At 36.1% G+C, this 17,924-nt stretch overlaps 3 protein-coding genes across 6 annotated transcripts; 1 reads left to right on the forward strand and 2 right to left on the reverse strand.

Annotated features, from left to right (window-relative positions):
• Positions 1-235: 235 nt before the first annotated feature.
• On the reverse strand, positions 236-5,258 carry LOC107642995 (Cell cycle regulated microtubule associated protein). 4 transcript variants are annotated; one of them, XM_016346522.3, is made up of 18 exons: positions 4,920-5,258; positions 4,771-4,839; positions 4,613-4,684; positions 4,135-4,276; positions 3,662-3,767; positions 3,179-3,229; positions 2,704-2,801; positions 2,538-2,613; positions 2,386-2,448; positions 2,126-2,212; positions 1,858-1,910; positions 1,692-1,779; positions 1,395-1,460; positions 1,245-1,307; positions 1,049-1,126; positions 886-927; positions 686-771; positions 236-601 (listed from the first exon to the last, which is right to left on the reverse strand). In XM_016346522.3, the coding sequence occupies exons 1-18, from the start codon at positions 5,116-5,118 to the stop codon at positions 583-585; spliced, it is 1,458 nt and encodes a 485-aa protein (XP_016202008.1). In that variant the 5' UTR covers positions 5,119-5,258; the 3' UTR covers positions 236-582. The 4 variants fall into 4 exon arrangements, with proteins under 4 accessions (XP_016202008.1, XP_016202009.1, XP_016202006.1 ...); XM_016346523.3 differs by having other exon boundaries at positions 236-586; positions 1,858-1,916; XM_016346520.3 differs by having other exon boundaries at positions 1,858-1,916.
• Positions 5,259-9,876: 4,618 nt separating this feature from the next.
• LOC107642997 (1-aminocyclopropane-1-carboxylate synthase 6) lies at positions 9,877-13,669 on the forward strand. Its single transcript, XM_016346526.3, has 5 exons — positions 9,877-11,086; positions 11,198-11,308; positions 11,461-11,621; positions 11,704-12,861; positions 13,110-13,669. The coding sequence occupies exons 1-4, from the start codon at positions 10,655-10,657 to the stop codon at positions 12,557-12,559; spliced, it is 1,560 nt and encodes a 519-aa protein (XP_016202012.1). The 5' UTR covers positions 9,877-10,654; the 3' UTR covers positions 12,560-12,861; positions 13,110-13,669.
• LOC107642996 (putative LRR receptor-like serine/threonine-protein kinase At1g12460) lies at positions 13,549-17,556 on the reverse strand. Its single transcript, XM_088487824.1, has 2 exons — positions 15,303-17,556; positions 13,549-15,214 (listed from the first exon to the last, which is right to left on the reverse strand). Exons 1-2 carry the CDS (start codon positions 16,469-16,471, stop codon positions 13,717-13,719), a joined length of 2,667 nt encoding a protein of 888 aa, XP_088343950.1. The 5' UTR covers positions 16,472-17,556; the 3' UTR covers positions 13,549-13,716.
• Between the last annotated feature and the right edge of the window lie 368 nt (positions 17,557-17,924).

The following is a 17,924-nucleotide window of genomic DNA, read 5'->3' on the forward strand; positions in this document are numbered from 1 at the left end:
ATAATAAGAAACGGGTGAATAGGCATTGTTAGTGGAAAGGAAGTAATTAATTGGGATTTATCAGCACCGATGCTTCCGGATTCCGGAATACAATGGGATTTGCATATAAGTTGAAAATTATGAGTGTTATATTCAGTTGTCTGATCAACCTTTCAATCAGTTTTGAATATATAAATATTTAAATGATCTGTTTATAGTTCCTTTGTTCGATTTTTGTGTCAAGGCATGAGACTAATAGAATGGCCAATAGCACATTGCAATTTATTAATGCTATCAAAAATAGAAGATAGGCTTCAGGACTATAATACACTTGCCCTTTTAACGATTTTACTATTGGACAGAGATCTAGGAGCGGTTGTACAAGATACAACTGATGCAGTTACGCACATGTATGCTAACTTCTGTTCTAACAAAATAATTTTCTTTTTGTGTTGCAGTAAAAGAACCACCTATTGGATGTTACCATCTGAGAACGGTTGCTGACATTAGGCTATGTCCCTATCAAACTATAACTTGACAGCAAAAATCTTGATCCTGGTAACAAAAGCTTGTTGGTTGTTGCACATTGACAATCTTTTGTCGTCACCTAATTCCCAAGCTCCTGGAACATGTTAGTTAGAGAGCAGGAGATATAATTAACCAAATTTACCAGACATAACCATAGAGTAGTGCGAATCATTGATACCTTGCAGTCAACCGAGAACCAACTTCACTCATGCAATGTTCATTCCCGCTATGAATTTTGTTCCCCCCAAAGATGAAAGGCTTATCCTACATATTTGTGTCCGATGGAAGATGAATATTTAATGTTTATAATATAAAAGAAACCTATGTAAAAATAATAGGCTCGGTGCAAGCCCTGTGTTCTTCAGATTGTCATATTACCTTCTGATTCAGATGAAAAGAACTTATATTTTCTTTTAAATCCTTGCAGCAAGAAAAACCAGGGAGAAAAAAAAAAACTCACTAAGGTACCGCAAAAAAAAATCATTATATTTAATACAATAAGTTTAAAATAACAAGAATGATAGGAATTAAATTGAAAAACCTTTCTGAACATCATGGAATGCTGAGGCTGGTTGATGTGAGATCCATTATTTGACTGGATTTCAGAGGTTAGGGATAGCTAGTCCCAAGAAAAAGGAGAACAAACAAGAATGATAGGAATTAAATTGAAAATAGCAATACTGGTGAAATTAAGAATTTGTAATTGTTATGTAAGAAAAAGACTAGCAAGAATTCACCTTGCTAAACAGTTCAATTGGAAGGTTGTGCTGAACCCTCTTTTCTGTTTGGAAATTGAATTCCTGTATTAATTAACACAAGATGTGACATCATTATATTTTTTCTATCTGAAAATATATTATGGGGTGAAAACAGATGAACCAACTCACTGTCGGCACTGTGGATTCCTGCTTTCTATTCCGGAAAACACCAATATCTCCTTTACTTGAAAGTATCTGCAAAGGCATTAGGGAGTTGCTAGTACAATAGATCAAACTAAGAAGGGAGCAAAAAGTAGAACCTACTTAATCCAAAAAAAAAAAAAACAACAAAAATATAATGGATTCCAAAAACTTAAATAAAATGCATCAATCTAAGATAGTACAAACTTTAAAGTAATATATTCAAATATCCTTAGAATATAATTCGTGCTTATACTTTCCAACTTTATTACAACGTCTTGTTACCTTCCTATTAAGAGGCCGAGCTTTAAAGTTATGTGCAAAATCCAATCCATCATGCTTTGGAGCACTCATGGGAGTCATGGCAGATGGCCTATGCAAAAAGAGTACATTGAAGTTAGTCTCATTTCACGAATTATCATGTTACACTTAACATAATGCCATTTGTTACCTTCTCAAATCCCTGCCTCTATTTACTGTGGAAGAAGGAGGTTTGTCCAATCCCTGAAACTAACAAACTCAATTTCTGATGGAGTAATCATAGATATCTTCTACAGGTCTACAGGAAAATAAAGAAATATACGGCTGGCCAATCATAAGAGTTAGCAGCTTAAAAAAATTCGTATTTAATGCATTTCATATTGGTAGGATATGAGAAACTTTGAATACATACACTACACATGTCATGAAACACCAAAGTTTCTAAGAATTAGATGAACCTTGTCAGAATCTTTGCAGCGAAGTAAAGATGATGAAGTAGCGGATGAGTGTTGCATGGCCCTCTCCCATGTCTTCAGGTGAAATTCCTGAGAAACAAGACACAAAATATCTGAGCTTCAAAATAAATAATGCAGAACTCGTTTTGCTAATTAGTTGTTGTCTCGCCAGCAAAATCTTTTTCCATTTCTATATAACTCATGAAATAGTGACAAAAGAAAAAAACATAGATGAACCAAGAAAGCACGTGTTGAGAACTTACTTGAAATTCAGGCAACTGCGGAGTGCTCCTCTTGGGCAGTGGCAATGTAGGAGCATTAAGAATCTAGATTGTGGGCAAAATAGTTAAAAAGAGAGGACGGAGAAAGATTCACCAAAATTTGAAACCAAAGTCTATCAACTACAAATACTAACTTTTCTGTTTAATGGGCGTGCTTTGAATCTGGGCCCAGCCACTGTCACATGTTCTGCCTCTACAACATTTTTTGGTCTGAAACAGCCGCATATAACATCTTCAGTTTAATTTCTTGAGGAACATAATCCACAATAGCAAATTTCACTGAAAACTAAAACAACAAACCTTATCCTTTGTGCTCTATGAGCAGTTTCAAGTTCAGGCTCCCTAGGAATAGTAATCCTCAATTTGGTGTGTCTAGAGTTTTCTTCAGTAGTTACAATCTGCAATAATATACAAATTTACAGACATCATCATGTGGACCTCTTTCCTGCCTTTCCAGATATAGTCCTCTGCCCAAAGAACTTTAATTACTCGTATTATTCCAATTTACAAGGTCTCATTAGTCCTTAACCATTTTTTAATATTTTTCAATCATCACAACGGTGATGTCACAGGAAACAAAGAATAGAGAATTCAATCTTCTGCTTACAAACTCAAATAGTAAAAAGAATGAAAAAAAAGTCGGGGTGGGGGAACATATTTTAGACACAACAAAATCCCCAACATGTCAAATGGAAGGTATTTAGCAATTTATAAAATCAATTTTTTAACAAAGGGAATATTCAAGAACTCTGCACTAGAATTTATAGTTTCCTACCTTGTTAGGTGCCTTATGTACAAAATTAGTTTGCTGAATCACATCACCAACCTGCCATAGAGATAGATATGGTAAGTATTTCAAATGCACTGTGTAAAATAAATGAACTTCCCAACAGCAGTTAAGCCACACTTAATTCCCAATTTACGGTCCAGTACTTCCATGGTACTACCAACCGAACATGAGAGCCAAATTTAATATACACAATCTATTAAATTGTTACCCATGAAAGCATCAATTAAGCTCTCATAACCTCCTTAGAGTATTATTTCTAATAAATAAAAATGTAATGCAGGCTTAGCGATAATTTTATAAGATGTTATATCTCCAACTAACTCGGAATTGCACAAATTTACAGCTGTAAATGATAAATTTTAAGATCGGTTTCTGGCATATACTAATTGGTTCAATCAGACAAATATAACACCCATCTCTCAGTTATTAGTTAAACAGAGAGGAAGAGGAATAGAGTAATTTACAGACCTTGCGCGAGTGACCATCCTCTAATTTCTGCCGTTTTGAAGCTTGAGTTTCTACCCCAGAAAAGGTAGACAAATTCATTTCCTTGTTCTGAGATAACTTCTGAAACCTGAAACAATGGGAAAATTGTAGATGGCATAAAGAAAAAAAAAAGGTAAATTCAGTTCTTTCTGCATCCGCAGATCAGAAAGCATGAGCTAGCATCACCAGCCTCAGAAAAACTAGGGGAAAAGAAAGTAGAAAATAGTCCTGCAGGCCAACTGGTTACGAGTACATGACTTACAAAGAACATAGTAATTGCGAAGGCTGCATTTAAGATGATGTATCATGTTGAGAGAACAGAAATCTTGTGGAGAAATGCAAATACCATCAAACACGCAAACCTTGTGAACTAATAATATGTTAATTGTTTGCTTTTCGGATAATAGTTCATGCCTCCCTAACTATGAAAATGTATAAGCTAGTCAGAAAATCACCTCGAAGCAACATTTTGAGGAGCCCGATTTTGCTTAGCCAGCTGACTAGCTGTAGGTTTCATTAGTGTTGAACCCTTTCTCACAGTGGATTTAGCCTTTGATTTCAAACTGTTCCCGATTGTCTTACTGGTAAAGGTTAGTCCTAAAAGAGACAAATACTTGTCAAGCGATAAGCGGGAATAAAAAGAGGGAATTTAAAAAAAAAAAAAAAAGCTACAAATAAGCGAAAGAGAATCTGATGAATTGTGAAAAAATCAATAAAATACTATAGTTGACATATAAGGTTAAAAAACTCAGAGCAGTTTGAGCACCAGGAATTACAGATAGGGTTTCTAATTAAAGAGAAAAATTGGTAAATTCTTGTGATGCAGTTCATCATTCAATGCATTTAGAAGAATCACAATATACGATTACTAGGTGAACAACTTCTTTCAGAGAACAGTGTCCCGATCTATGATCATTCAATCACGTTGATTACCTGTGCTATTTACTTGTAACGGTTGCATTTGCATAGCTATATCTTGCAGAACTCCAGCCACCGATTTCGAATCTATCAAAGCAGAAAGCAGCTTAGATGACAATATCAGTGAAACAAGAACTAACAACATTTCGTAAAGTAAAATAGCATAGGCATACCACCATTGAAGCATTCCAGAGAAGAGGCGCTAACATCGTCTTCTCTAAGCACAAGCTTCGAAACAAAAGCTGAAACACAAGAGATTATTGAGCTAACCAAGGTGCATTGAATGAGGCATGAGAAAGAAAGAGGAAAGGCGAAAACCGACGAGAAGGAGGGTAGCTGGCGGCCGTTTCGAACCAAAGCTCGGCTAGGCGAGCTTGAACGGGAGATTCTTGCACCGTGAAATCGAAGAAGCGCGCTGCATCAAACTCGTAATCGAGGTCGATTTCGTGAGCCACATAAACGTCATTCTCTATTTCCATGTCTTCCTCCTCCTCCTCCATCGTTGTGGTGGTCATCATCATCGTCGCCACCGCCTATTGCGATTGCGGGTTATGAAGCTCCGAATAGAACTCGTTGAAGAAAATGCACTGTTGAATGTTGATAGCTACTGTTACTGTTAGCCAGTCAAGCTACTGAGTACTGAGAGGGATTTTACATTTGAATACCAAATCGCCTCATTATTCAATTTAATTAAATATTATATAATATAATAATAGTATTTTGTATTTTTTTAATTTTTATGCGTTTCGTTTCATGAAATGGAAGGTTGGCAAATGCCACCACCCAGTGTTGGGTCCATTGTAACTTGTAAGTATATATCTTAATTAAGTAATAATTAATTTAATAGTAGTATACAAATTTATTCAAATAATTGTAATTAATTAGCTTGGGGTTATGGGAGAGGGGTTTTGTCTTGTTGCGCCGGGAGCTTAACCCTATGGCATATAAGTGTGTCCAGTACGTGGTAAGTGTAACGACCAAGACAGTACATCACTAACGATCCAAAATTTGAATTTGTGGGGACTGTTTGTTGGACGGATTTGCCCCTTTGGATAGGTCCTGTTTTGGTGCGGTGAGGTCAGTGCTCACATTGTGTCAAATGCGCACCACACTATAAACTGCAATTTCGGCGCCTCAGTCCTCTTTCCAATTGGCTACATTTCCCAGGACCCGAAATCCCCAGATTACCCTTAACGTTTCTCTTTTCTCACTCAGTTGGGCCGGGTCTGCACCTCTTGTTTTATTTCTGAATTTAGGACTCCACTCCACAGGTCCACTTACTCAGAATCAGAATCTAAAGGAAAATTTTCAATCACACAAAATAACGTGTCAAATATAGTCAATGCGTTTTCAGTGGCCCCAAAGAACAGAGTGAGATAGAAAATAAAAAGCCGATTATACCATGTCTTTTATTTAAGTGTTTAATTTTTATCTAATTTATTTTTATAATTAATTTTTAATATTTAAAATTAATTATTTAATTTATTTTTTATAATTAGACAATAATTTTTAGATATTATAATACACCCCATAATGAAAAGATGAATATCTCCTAAAGTGAAGAGGGGATTGATAAAGTAATAAAATAATATTTTAATTATTTTTAAATTAAGATAATAAAATTTATAAATTTAAAAATAATTAAAATATAATTTTATCATTTTATTAAATGGTCTTTAGATGAAATAGAGCTTTAGAATATAGCTCATTCAATTTTGTAGCTAAATTTGATAGTCCCAACAAACTATTTTTTGGATAAATAAATAAAAAGACATGAGTACCTGCAAAAAATACTATGAATAAAAAATATTAGATATAAAATAAAAGTTATAAAATTTAAGATGTAAGTACCTGTTTAGATTAGAAATAAAAAGTGTATAAATAATTGATGAATATAATAGCATTGATAATATAATCATTTGACCATTACTACAATAGTAATGAAGGTCATTAAACTTTTTGGTTATAAACTTAGAATTAAGACATTTAAAATTGAATTACGAAAAAATCTCTTTTCAAAATAAAAATCGAACTCAATTTATTTTGTTTTAACTTTGGTATTAAGTAGCCTTATTTTACATTTTATGAGAAAAGTATCTAAAGTAAAATAATAATAATAATAATAATAATTAAATTATTTTTAAATTTGTAAATTTTATTTATAAATTTAAAAATAATTAAAATATTATTTTATTATTTTATTAACATCTCACTTTTAAAAAAAATATTCTATTTTATAAGAGAATAAATAAATTTACGATCAATGCAAGTGAGTTATAAGTTATAACTTATTATAAGGTAAACCACAATTTTCATCTCATAACAATTTTTATGTTTAAATCTTATAAAAAGCAAACTCCGAAAAGTATCTATTAATTCATTTTTTTATTTATGTTATCATTAATTAATGTGTAAAATAACAATTAGTAAAAAATTAGTTAAGATGGATTTTTTTTTAATATCAAAATACACGTGCGTGAAAGATTAAATCATTAAATAGAAGCACCTCAATCCTTTTATATACAAGTATATAGATAATTTTTTTTTTATTTTTTTGGGATAAAAGTATAGATAATTTTAAGTTCGAAAAAAATAGATACAAGATAGGGTAAATTTCAAAAATATAATTCGTGTCTTAAAATAATCTTTTAATTTCAAGAGTGCAGGTATACCCACATAATTCAGTAACTACAAGTGGCGAATGACCAAGGTTGACGCTCCAAGGCCAAGCTGTCACACCCACAGAAGCTTGCAACGTAGTTCTTCTAAATTTATTTTATTTATCATGTCTTTGCCCAGATTTCAAAGTTTCAACTTTCAAATGTAGATTTTATTTCCTCGCTCCTTATTATTAGCTAATTTGAACTTTAGGAATTAGGGATCCATATACGTCCATGAAACTGTGTCAAATTTGTCTTTATACATAGCACAGATGAATTAGTAATCCGTAGCTAGCATCATAAGAAAAATAATTGGACCTTGGGCATGCCTGAATACATCCAAACATATCATAGCCGTTGGTATGTTATTTGTTCAAGCTAAGACAAACTTACACATTCAAGTTGGGACCCCTATCCATTGAATTGGCAATAAGGTGCATGCATGCATGTTTTTTTTTTTTTTTTCCGCATCAACCCTATATGCAACCAGTTTCTCATCCAAGCCTCAACCTCAAATGTTCACATCCATTTTTTTACTATCCCTTGGTGTGTATTGCCATTTATTCAACTAATAGTAGTATGCATAAATTAAATATAAAACAATCTCACATATATGCAAATATTTTTAGTCGATAAAATCATAACCATATATGACCCATAAAGGTTCTAAGCGACAACTTATTATAAATCTTAAATTGCTATCTAATGACTCACAAAAGCAAGCTGTAACTGATTATGGTTGAATAACTATAGTTAATTTATTTATCATATTAAGTTAAGTTTTAGTAAGGTTAATTTTCTAATAGCTATAAATAGTAGATAACAATATGTACTCCCAAGTACTCAGTTGTTCGTTTTCAATTTTAGGTTTTGTATCTGTTCATATGACAAATCTATTGAGTCTTCTTCTTCCACCTCAATATTATTTTCTTCGCTAAAATCAAATCTAGACCGGAATTACCAAATATCTAAGAATATGTATTTGTGTGTGACCACAAGGTTTCTATATCCACTCATTCATGTTTTGTATCTGCTTAGCTTCCACGTATACATGCATGAATAAATTTTGCAATGACTACTGAGTGCAAGAGCACCTCAAATTAGGAACCAAATGTTACCGTGTCGTCTAAATACTCTATTTTTTATAGTTATACACTTATACTTTATTTTTGTTTTCAATTGTCCGTTTATTTGGTTCATTGCTGTTAATTATAATATGATAAAAACTTTTAGACTCTTTAAATTTATGGTCGCATCTAATTGGTAAACACACAAACTTGTATCGTGCATGCATGAGTTGTGCATACTTTGACGTGGATGTGTATTGTATAGTGTGTATTAGCTAGTATATATGTGATGTATATATGATGACGAGTGACCAGTGTTGAAAGAGGAGAACAATATGGAGTAATAAATAATTTAACTCAAGCTCTCTTAATAAAAGAAATGATATGTTACTTATAAGATATGACATTAAAGGAAGGATATGTGGTATTCTAGTGGATGAAGGTTTGATGGATAACTCCTTTTAGTATTTGAAGTAAAAATTTAAAAAGCAAAATATTGTAAATTTGCTATCGGATACAAATACAATGTTGACAATTGAGATTAGTGTCACATAGTAATCAAAGATTAGAAATAATGAATCCCCCGCAGCCTCTAATATATCAAAGAAAACACATGAACGCAATAGAATAGTAGTGGGATGAGAACATGATTAAATTGAAGGTTAGAGTGAGGTGGAAGAGATTCCAATAATCCAAAATTCGTGGCTATGCCTATGTTGATGTGTGTGCAATGAGCCATGAGAGTGATAGTGCCATTACAAGGAGTCGTTCAAGGCAAAGGAGGTCTCTTCTGGGGTTCCGTCATCCCCTGTGCCCTCTTCTACTTCTTCCAGCTCTACTTCAAGAACCGCCGCCACCATCGTTCTCATCCTCCTCCGCCGCCACCGCCACCACCACCACCGCATCATTCCCCGGACCCTGAACCACCGGGTTCCGACAAGCTTCATCCACATTATGTCCAAGTCTCAACTTCAAACGTCCACATCCATTTTTTTACTATCCCTTGGTGTGTATTGCCATTTATTCAACTAATAGTAGCATGCATAAATTAAATATAAAACAATCTCACATATATCCAAATATTTTTAGTCGATAAAATCATAACCATATCTGACCGATAAAGGTTCTAAGCGACAACTTATTCTAAATCTTAAGTTGTTATCTAATGTCTCACAAAAACAAGCTGTAACTGATTATGGTTGAATAACTATAGTTAATTTATTTACCATATTAAGTTAAGTTTTAGTAAGGTTAATTTTTTAATAGCTATAAATAGTAGATAACAATATGTACTCCCAAGTATTCAGTTGTTCGTTTTTAATTTTAGATTTTGTATTTGTTCATATGACAATTTTATTGAGTCTTCTTTTTTCACCTCAATATTATTTTCTTCGCTAAAATCAAATCTAGACCACAATTACCAAATATCTAAGAATATGTATTTGTGCATGACCGCAAGGTTTCTATATCCACTCATTCATGTTTTGTATCTGCTTAGCTTCCACATATACATGCATGAATAAATTTTGCAATGACTACTGAGTGCAAGAGCACCTCAAATTAGGAACCAAATGTTATCGTGTGGTCTAAATACTCTATTTTTTTTATAGTTATACACTGATACTTTATTTTTGTTTTCAATTGTCCGTTTATTTGTTCATTGCTGTTAATTATAATATGATAAAAACTTTTAGACTCTTTAAATTTATGGTCCCATCCAATTGGTAAACACACATAATTGAATCGTGCATGAGTTGTGCATACTTTGACGTGGATGTGTGTTGTATAGTGTGTACTAGCTAATATATATGGGATGTATATATGATGACGAGTGACCAGTGTTGAAAGAGGAGAACAATATGGAGTAATAAATAATTTAACTCAAGCTCTCTCAATAAAAGAAATGATATGTTACTTAAAAGATATACCTAAGTAACAAGGAAGGAATAAAAGGTTCGTTAGAAAAGTAGGAGAGAAAAAAGAACGATTGGATATGACATCAAAGGGAGGATATGTGGTATTCTGGTGGATGAAGGTTGGATGGATAACTCCTTTTAGTATTTGAAGTAAAAATTTAAAAAGCAAAGTATTGTAAATTTGATATGGGATACAAATACAATGTTGACAATTGAGATTAGTGTCACATAGTAATCAGAGATTAGAGATAATGATTCCCCCGCAACCTCTAGTATATCAAAGAAAACACATGAACGCAATAGAATAGTAGTGGGATGAGAACATGATTGAATTGAAGGTTAGAGTGAAGTGGAAGAGATTCCAATAATCCAAAATTCGTGGCTATGCCTATGTTGATGTGTGTGCAATGAGCCATGAGAGTGATAGTGCCATTGCAAGGAGTCGTTCAAGGCAAAGGAGGTCTCTTCTGGGGTTCCGTCATCCCCTGCGCCCTCTTCTACTTCTTCCAGCTCTACTTCAAGAACCGCCGCCACCACCACCGTTCTCCTCCTCCTCCGCCGCCGCCACCACCACCACCACCGCATCATTCTCCGGACCCTGAACCACCCGGTTCCGGCAAGCTTCATCCACATCATGTCCAAGTCTTGCCCCGCTCTCTTTCCAGGATCCTTCTATCTCCCAGAAGCCCTGCCGGACCCGCTTACGTGTCAGGCCGCGCCACCTCTGTCGCCAGAATCTCCGCTGACTCTCCTTACTACGTTGGTTTGCGCAAGGCCGCTGAGGATCCCTACCACGAGGTTCATAATCCTCATGGTGTTATTCAGCTTGGTTTGGCACATAACACGGTGAGTGAGTGTTTCTCTGTTTTTCCATTCACAATTGCTTGTGTTGTTATCTTGTTAGGTTATGAGAACTGAGTTTCGTGGATTTTGTTCTCTGTTTGGGACTTCATGTAGCTGTCTCAGGACTTGGTTCACGATTGGATTCACCAGAATGGAACCACTGCAATTTTAGGCAGAGGAATTGCACCTTACCAACCCCTTGATGGATTCATGGAACTCAAACTGGTAATTTCAGTTTCAACTACTTTTTAATTGTGATGTGCTTTGTTTAATTGAACTTGTAATGTAATGCTGAGAAATTTGATGCGCGTGACTTGGAATTCGATGGAATTTATGCATGCCATGCACGGTGATAATTTTTCACTATAATCCTGCAGGCTGTGGCTGGTTTCATGCCTCAAGTTATGGAAAAGTCAATTTTCTTCAGTCCCTCACAAATGGTACTAACTGCTGGTGCCACCTCTGCCATTGACATTCTTAGCTTCTGCTTAGCAGATCATGGAAATTCATTCCTTGTTCCAACACCTCACAGCCCTAGGTAACTCTCTAACAAACTCCTCAATTTTCAAACCTTCTTTCATGCAAGAAAACATGAAATATGCTTTGATCACCTCTTGCAGCTTTGATGGGGATATAAAATGGCGAAGTGACATCGAGATAGTAGCTGTTCCCTGCCGTAGCACTGATAACTTCAATCTAAGTATAACTGCTCTTGACCGGGCCTTTAACCAGGCAAAGAAACGGGGACAAAAAGTTCGAGGAATCATCATAACGAATCCTTCGAATCCTGTTGGAAAATTATTGGACCGGGAAACACTACTTGATATTGTGGACTTTGCTAGAGAGAAGAATATCCACATAGTCTCCAATGAAACATTTGCAGGGTCTGCTTGTGGAAGCAAAGAGTTTGTGAGCATGGTGGAAATCCTGGAAGCCGAAGAACTTGATCGCGACAGAGTTCATATAATATATAGTTTATCAAATGAACTCTCTGTTCCAGATTTTAAGGTTGGTGTCCTCTACTCCTACAATGAGAATGTCCTAGTTGCTGCTAGAAGAATGGCAAAGTTCTCAGCTCTTTCTGCTCCCACTCAGCAATTGCTTATCTCCATTCTTTCAGATACTAGATTTGTACAGAAATTCATTGAGATCAACAGACTGAGGCTTCGAAGAATGTATAACACATTTGTGGCAGAATTGAAGCAGTTAGGAATCGAGTGCACTAGCAGCAGCGGTGGTTTTTACTGTTGGGCCAACATGAGTAAATTACTCCGGTCTTATGGCGAAAAGGGAGAGCTTGAGCTCTGGGACAGATTGTTGAATGTGGCTAAGATCAATGTTACTCCAGGATCATCTTGTCACTGTATTGAACCAGGATGGTTTCGTTTTTGTTTCACTACATTGTCTGAAAAAGATGTTTCTGTAGTCATGGAACGGATTCGGCGAATCTCTGCAGCCACAAAATCAGAGAGTTGATATGGCATTAATTAGTTCTGCATATATTGTTGTTTTGGTTTACTGATTCTTTATTCTTTCCGGCATCATCCTAGAAGGAATAATCAATCATCAAGGAGAAGTTATAAGATGGAGTTCTTTTTTAAACCTCAGTTTTAAAGCCTATGCATTAGGACTTCTGTTAAGTGTATAATTGGAGCCTCTTGCATGGTATTATTTGCGTCCGCAACAATGCAAAAATTGATAATCTGATTCTGAATGTGAAGAAGCGTCTCCATCAAGAGAACAAAAGGAGTAATAATAACACAAGAATGCATAATAAGGTAAACTTGCAAGACCCAACTTTGTTTATGGGCATGATGATAGCTGTTTCTTTTTCTTCTTGCTCCATTGCCCTTAGGTTTTTCATTTATTTCATAATATTTTATATAAGAGAATTAGATACCCTTTGCCTTCAAGCTTTGTATATTGCAGCAAGAAGGTCATATTGTATTAGTAATATTTAATATTTGTTGTAATAATTGACCAAAGACTGGTGAAAGTTTGATGAGCATTTTGGATGACATCTCAGGAAAGTTCCTAAGGATGGATAAGTAATGTTGATGGCAACTTCCCTGGACAACATAATTCGAGGTGGTGTTATTGGTAATTCCGTGATGATTGAGGAGACTCCAGTCATTGCAGTATCATACAAAAACTGAGCTTGTGGCACTACACATGGGTTCTCCCTACAAGAAAGGGACGTTTGTGTTGAGAACAATCCGGAGAGTGATAAGCATCATCATTAGCTGTATTGGAATGGGAAATTGGGAATATGTTTATGAATTAAGCATGGGGCAACGTGATCAAGGTGCATAATTCCAAATCCAAAAACATGATTTGGCCTGAATTGATGCAGGTGGTGTGGTGTGTCCAAAATTTACAACCATGAAAAGCGAAGGATACACAACAAAACAAAGATTGCAAAGAAGAAATGGTAAAATATTAGAAACCGAACCATGCTAAGATGATCAGTAATTCCAAGCATTTTCATTTTCAAAGACAATGGAATGAAACAAATGCCTTTTATTGCAAAATGTACCCAATTCTATGAAGAGAAAAAAAAATGACAATATAAAAATGAATGAAAAAGAATTTTTGTCTTGCTGCTTCTATAACACAACCAATTAGCAAGTAGCTTAGTGTGCTCCCAATCCATTTCTAATGGACTCAAGGACCTGGACAACCTCAGCCATGCTTGGTCTCCTTAATGGATCCTCCGAGGTACAAATTAGTCCCAACTTCATAACCTGAATTAACTCATTCTCAGCAAATCCCAATAAGTTTCTGTCAAAGCAATTTGAAGCTGAACCAACCTCTAACAAACTTCTTACATATTCACATAAGATGACCACCTCACTTGTTGTTGGACTTTCTACTGGCTTCCTACCTGTAACCAGCTCCAAAAGAATGACCCCAAAACTGTACACATCACACTTCTCACTCTGCCTTAGGCTTTGAGCCAACTCTGGTGCGACATAGCCGACTACATTGTGGAACTTGGTCAGACCGTAATTGTCCAAAATGGGGAGCAACTTTCCTAAACCATAATCAGACAACTTAGCCTCATACTTGTGATCTAAGAGTATGTTAGAGGATTTAATGTTGAGATGAAGAATTGGAGGTCTGCAGTCGTGGTGAAGATAGGCTAGTGCTCTTGCAGTACCAAGTGCAATTTGGAACCTTCTAGACCAATATAACTCCCTGTTGCTACTGCTAGTGCTTGTTCCTGGATATCCAATCCCATGTAGATTATCGTAGAGATTCCCATTAGGGACAAACTCTGATAGTATCAATTGCATTGAAGAGGACCAATAGTAACCTTGTAAAGAAACCAAATTTGGGTGTTGGAGGTTGCCTAGTCGTCCAATCTCGTGTTCGAATTCTTCCTGGTTTCGGATCCTTCCCAAAGTCTCAAGCTTCTTCACTGCAATTGAGATGCCGCCTTCAAAATCAGTTCTGTACACTGTTCCAATTGATCCGCCACCTATTATAGACTCTTTGTCAAGCAATGCTTTTGTACCTGCCTCCCAATCTTCATATTTTGATGGTAAACTTTTGCTAAACAGAACCAGCTTTCCAATTATAACATTTGATTCTGTTGATGATCCAAGGGGTGTGCTCTCAACAACCATGATCTCATCACTGTCTTTTTTTCGACGACGAGCCCTAATATTCATGATGGTTACCAAACAAACCCCTGCAAGGATCAGAGCTGCAGCAACAATCGCAACAATTGCTGAGATGCTTAGAACTTTAGTCTTCCCAGGTGCTGAAGGTGACGGAGTTCCCTTCGCCGAGCAAGAGGTGTCCAAAGGAGCACCACAGAGAAAAGGATTATTGGAAAAAGCAGATGGACCAAAACGCTGTATGGTTTCAATTTGAGGAATGAGACCGGATAGATTGTTGAATGAAAGATCAAAATGAGTCATGTTTCCTAAATTTCCAAGAGTAGATGGGATTAAACTAGATAGTGAATTATGTGACAGATCTAGGTATTGCAACCTTGACAGGTTTCCTAGGCTTGGTGGTATGCTTCCATTGAGCCGGTTCTGATGTAAGTCGAGGGATTCCAAGTATGTCATGTTGTATAGGGTCTGAGGAATCTCACCTTCTAAGCTATTACCAGAAAGGTCCCTGCAGCAACATGAAAGAATGAACTCAGATGTAATCCATAAGATCAAGTTTAATGTATATGTCAGTTTGAGAAAGTTAAGGAACTCACAACTGAAGAAGAAATCTGCAATTGCTTATGTCAGCAGGAATTTCACCAATGAGGTTTAGATTGTGCAAATCTAGAACTTCAAGCAGCTCAATGTTGCCAAAACCTTTGGGAATCATTCCACTTATTGAGTTATTACCCAATCTGATAACTAGTAGTTTTTGCAATTCCTGAATATCAACTGGGATACTCCCTTTCAGTCTATTCAACTCCAAGGCCAAGAGCTTTAGGTTCTTGCATCTAATTATGCTGGAGGGAAATTCTCCATCCAAATCATTCCCGGAACCATCAAAGAATTCTAATCTCTCACTACAGGTTGTGATCTCAGAAATATTTCCTCCGAACCTATTATAGGATATATTGAAATAAGTAAGATTTTGCATTTCAAGGATGCTGAATGGAGCCAAATCTGTGAACATATTACTACCGAAATCCAAATGTTTCAAGCTCCGGCAAGGTGATATGAGACCTTTCACACTCCCTGATAAGGCATTGCTTCTCAGTGACACATATGACAAGCTCGGAATATCACAAAGCCGCGAAGGGACAGCACCGGTCAGATTATTGTAAGAAAGATCAAATCCTTCAAGGTTGGAGCAATTCTCCAATGACACAGGAATTGGACCAGCAAGGTTGTTATGAGAAAGAGACACAAACCTGGTTTTGTAACAGTACCTGAACAAGGCTGAAGGTATCTCCCCAGTGAAGCCATTCTTGGACAAATCTAGAAACCGAATGTTTGGCAAATCACCAATGAACTCTGGGATTGAACCAGATAACGCATTGGAGCTCAAATTGATCTTCCACAATGTGTGAAGATCAGCATAATCATCTGGGATGTTACCCTTGAACCGGTTCCCAAACAATGTCAATGTCCTCAACCTCTTCAAACCAGACAATGCTGGAGACAACACCCCAGCCAAGCTAGTGTTCCAAAGAATGATCCTTTCCACAGAACCTTCATCGTTGCAGAAAACACCTCTGTAATCTTGGCAGGGGTTTCCACTGGAAACCCATGAACTCAAGCTGTTGAAAGGGTCCTCTGTGATGTTGCCCTTAAATTGTTGCAGAATCTCTCTCTCAGTGGCTGGTGATACCGTCACACAAGAAACCAAGAGGAGAATGGAGCATAACAGAGCATGAAAGAGGTTAATTTGGCGGTGTTTTCTCATGCTCTCGAAACAGAGGCGTCGTCGGTGGGAATGTGATTACCCGTTAGGCATTATTATCACTGTTGGAACCAAATTGCGGTGGAGATTGTGGTTGTTGTTTCCTCTCAGCTGCAAAGTTTGAGTCTTTGCAACTGTTGAACCAATGAGAAACGAAGAACATGAACATCAGCATCATCATCACCAACCGGGAGCATCCTCAATAAAGGGGGCCGAGCTTGGAGAAGAAAGAGAAAAAAAGAAGAAAATAAAAATGATTACTTGGAAAGTTCTGTGGACTAATAAAGTAACCCTTTTAATCCCTTGTTCGATTTGTATGATTTGATGTTTGTGGGGTGGAAATGGTGGGATAAAAATGTGAGCTTGAAGTGGAGAGAGAGGGAATGAAAGGCAAGGAGGAGTGGGAGAGTAAATGGAGGATGGTGGAAATGGTGGCTGTAGCTTTGCTGGAAAGGGAAGCAGGTGAGAGGGAATTAATAAATAAGGGGTCTTCACTCTTCACTCTTCTCTTCTCTTCTCTTGTTTCTTTTAGTAGTAATAAATAGTGTTGGATTGTGTTGTGAAATATAAATTGAGAACCTTGTTGTTGCCACCAACTGCAGAGTGAAGACTCAACCACGTGCATTAGAGTGGCACACACTAACTCACTCACTTACCCTTATTCATATGCAAATGATGCCCTTTCTTCAATGGAAAGTGGAAACCTCAACTATTATTATGTGTACTGTCCTATATGTGTGTTTGAGCTTGAGTTCTCACTTCTCAGTTACTAGCACCAGCACCACTAAGTTGTCCTGTTCCTGTGTTGTTTTAAGTAGGGACCAGTTTCTCTTACCCAGGCATTTATTCTTCCCCACCAACCAAGCCACCACCACCACCTTAATCACTATCTCAATTATACTACTGCCACTACTCCTATGCAACAGATAGATAGATAGATATAGATATATTGAATATGCTTTGAAGTTTGAACATTCAACTTAAACAAGAAGAAGATGGTGGATTGATGATAGAGGCAGTGAGCTGTTTTGTCTGTAGTAGCGTTTCTTGGTGAAGGCTTTTGCTTTGCTTTTATTCCAAGACATGTTATGTATCCGTTTTATTAGGGATACCTTTATTAGTTGGAATTCGTCGTAATTACCAGCTTTTATTACAAAGTAGTTAGTATTAATCAACTACGGTACCAATAATGGAAAATGTAGTCACATCATAGTACTAGCATTTACTTCTACATTATTACTTATTAATGTATTGAATTATTGGGTTTCGTTAATTGAAAAAAAAAAACGCTTGGAGTGAGTCAGGTATCACATTTAGAGACAAACATCAGAATTGATATCTATAAATAGAATAATGCGGTACTACGCTTTTTTTAAACTAATGTTATTACGTCTTTTTTACTGTGCTTATGTTGCAAGACCATGAAAAACTAAAATCATGAGTTTTATTTAAAAAT

This window comes from Arachis ipaensis, chromosome B5 (genome assembly GCF_059453495.1).
Source record: "Arachis ipaensis isolate K30076 ecotype BB chromosome B5, ASM5945349v1, whole genome shotgun sequence".
Taxonomy (NCBI): domain Eukaryota; kingdom Viridiplantae; phylum Streptophyta; class Magnoliopsida; order Fabales; family Fabaceae; genus Arachis; species Arachis ipaensis.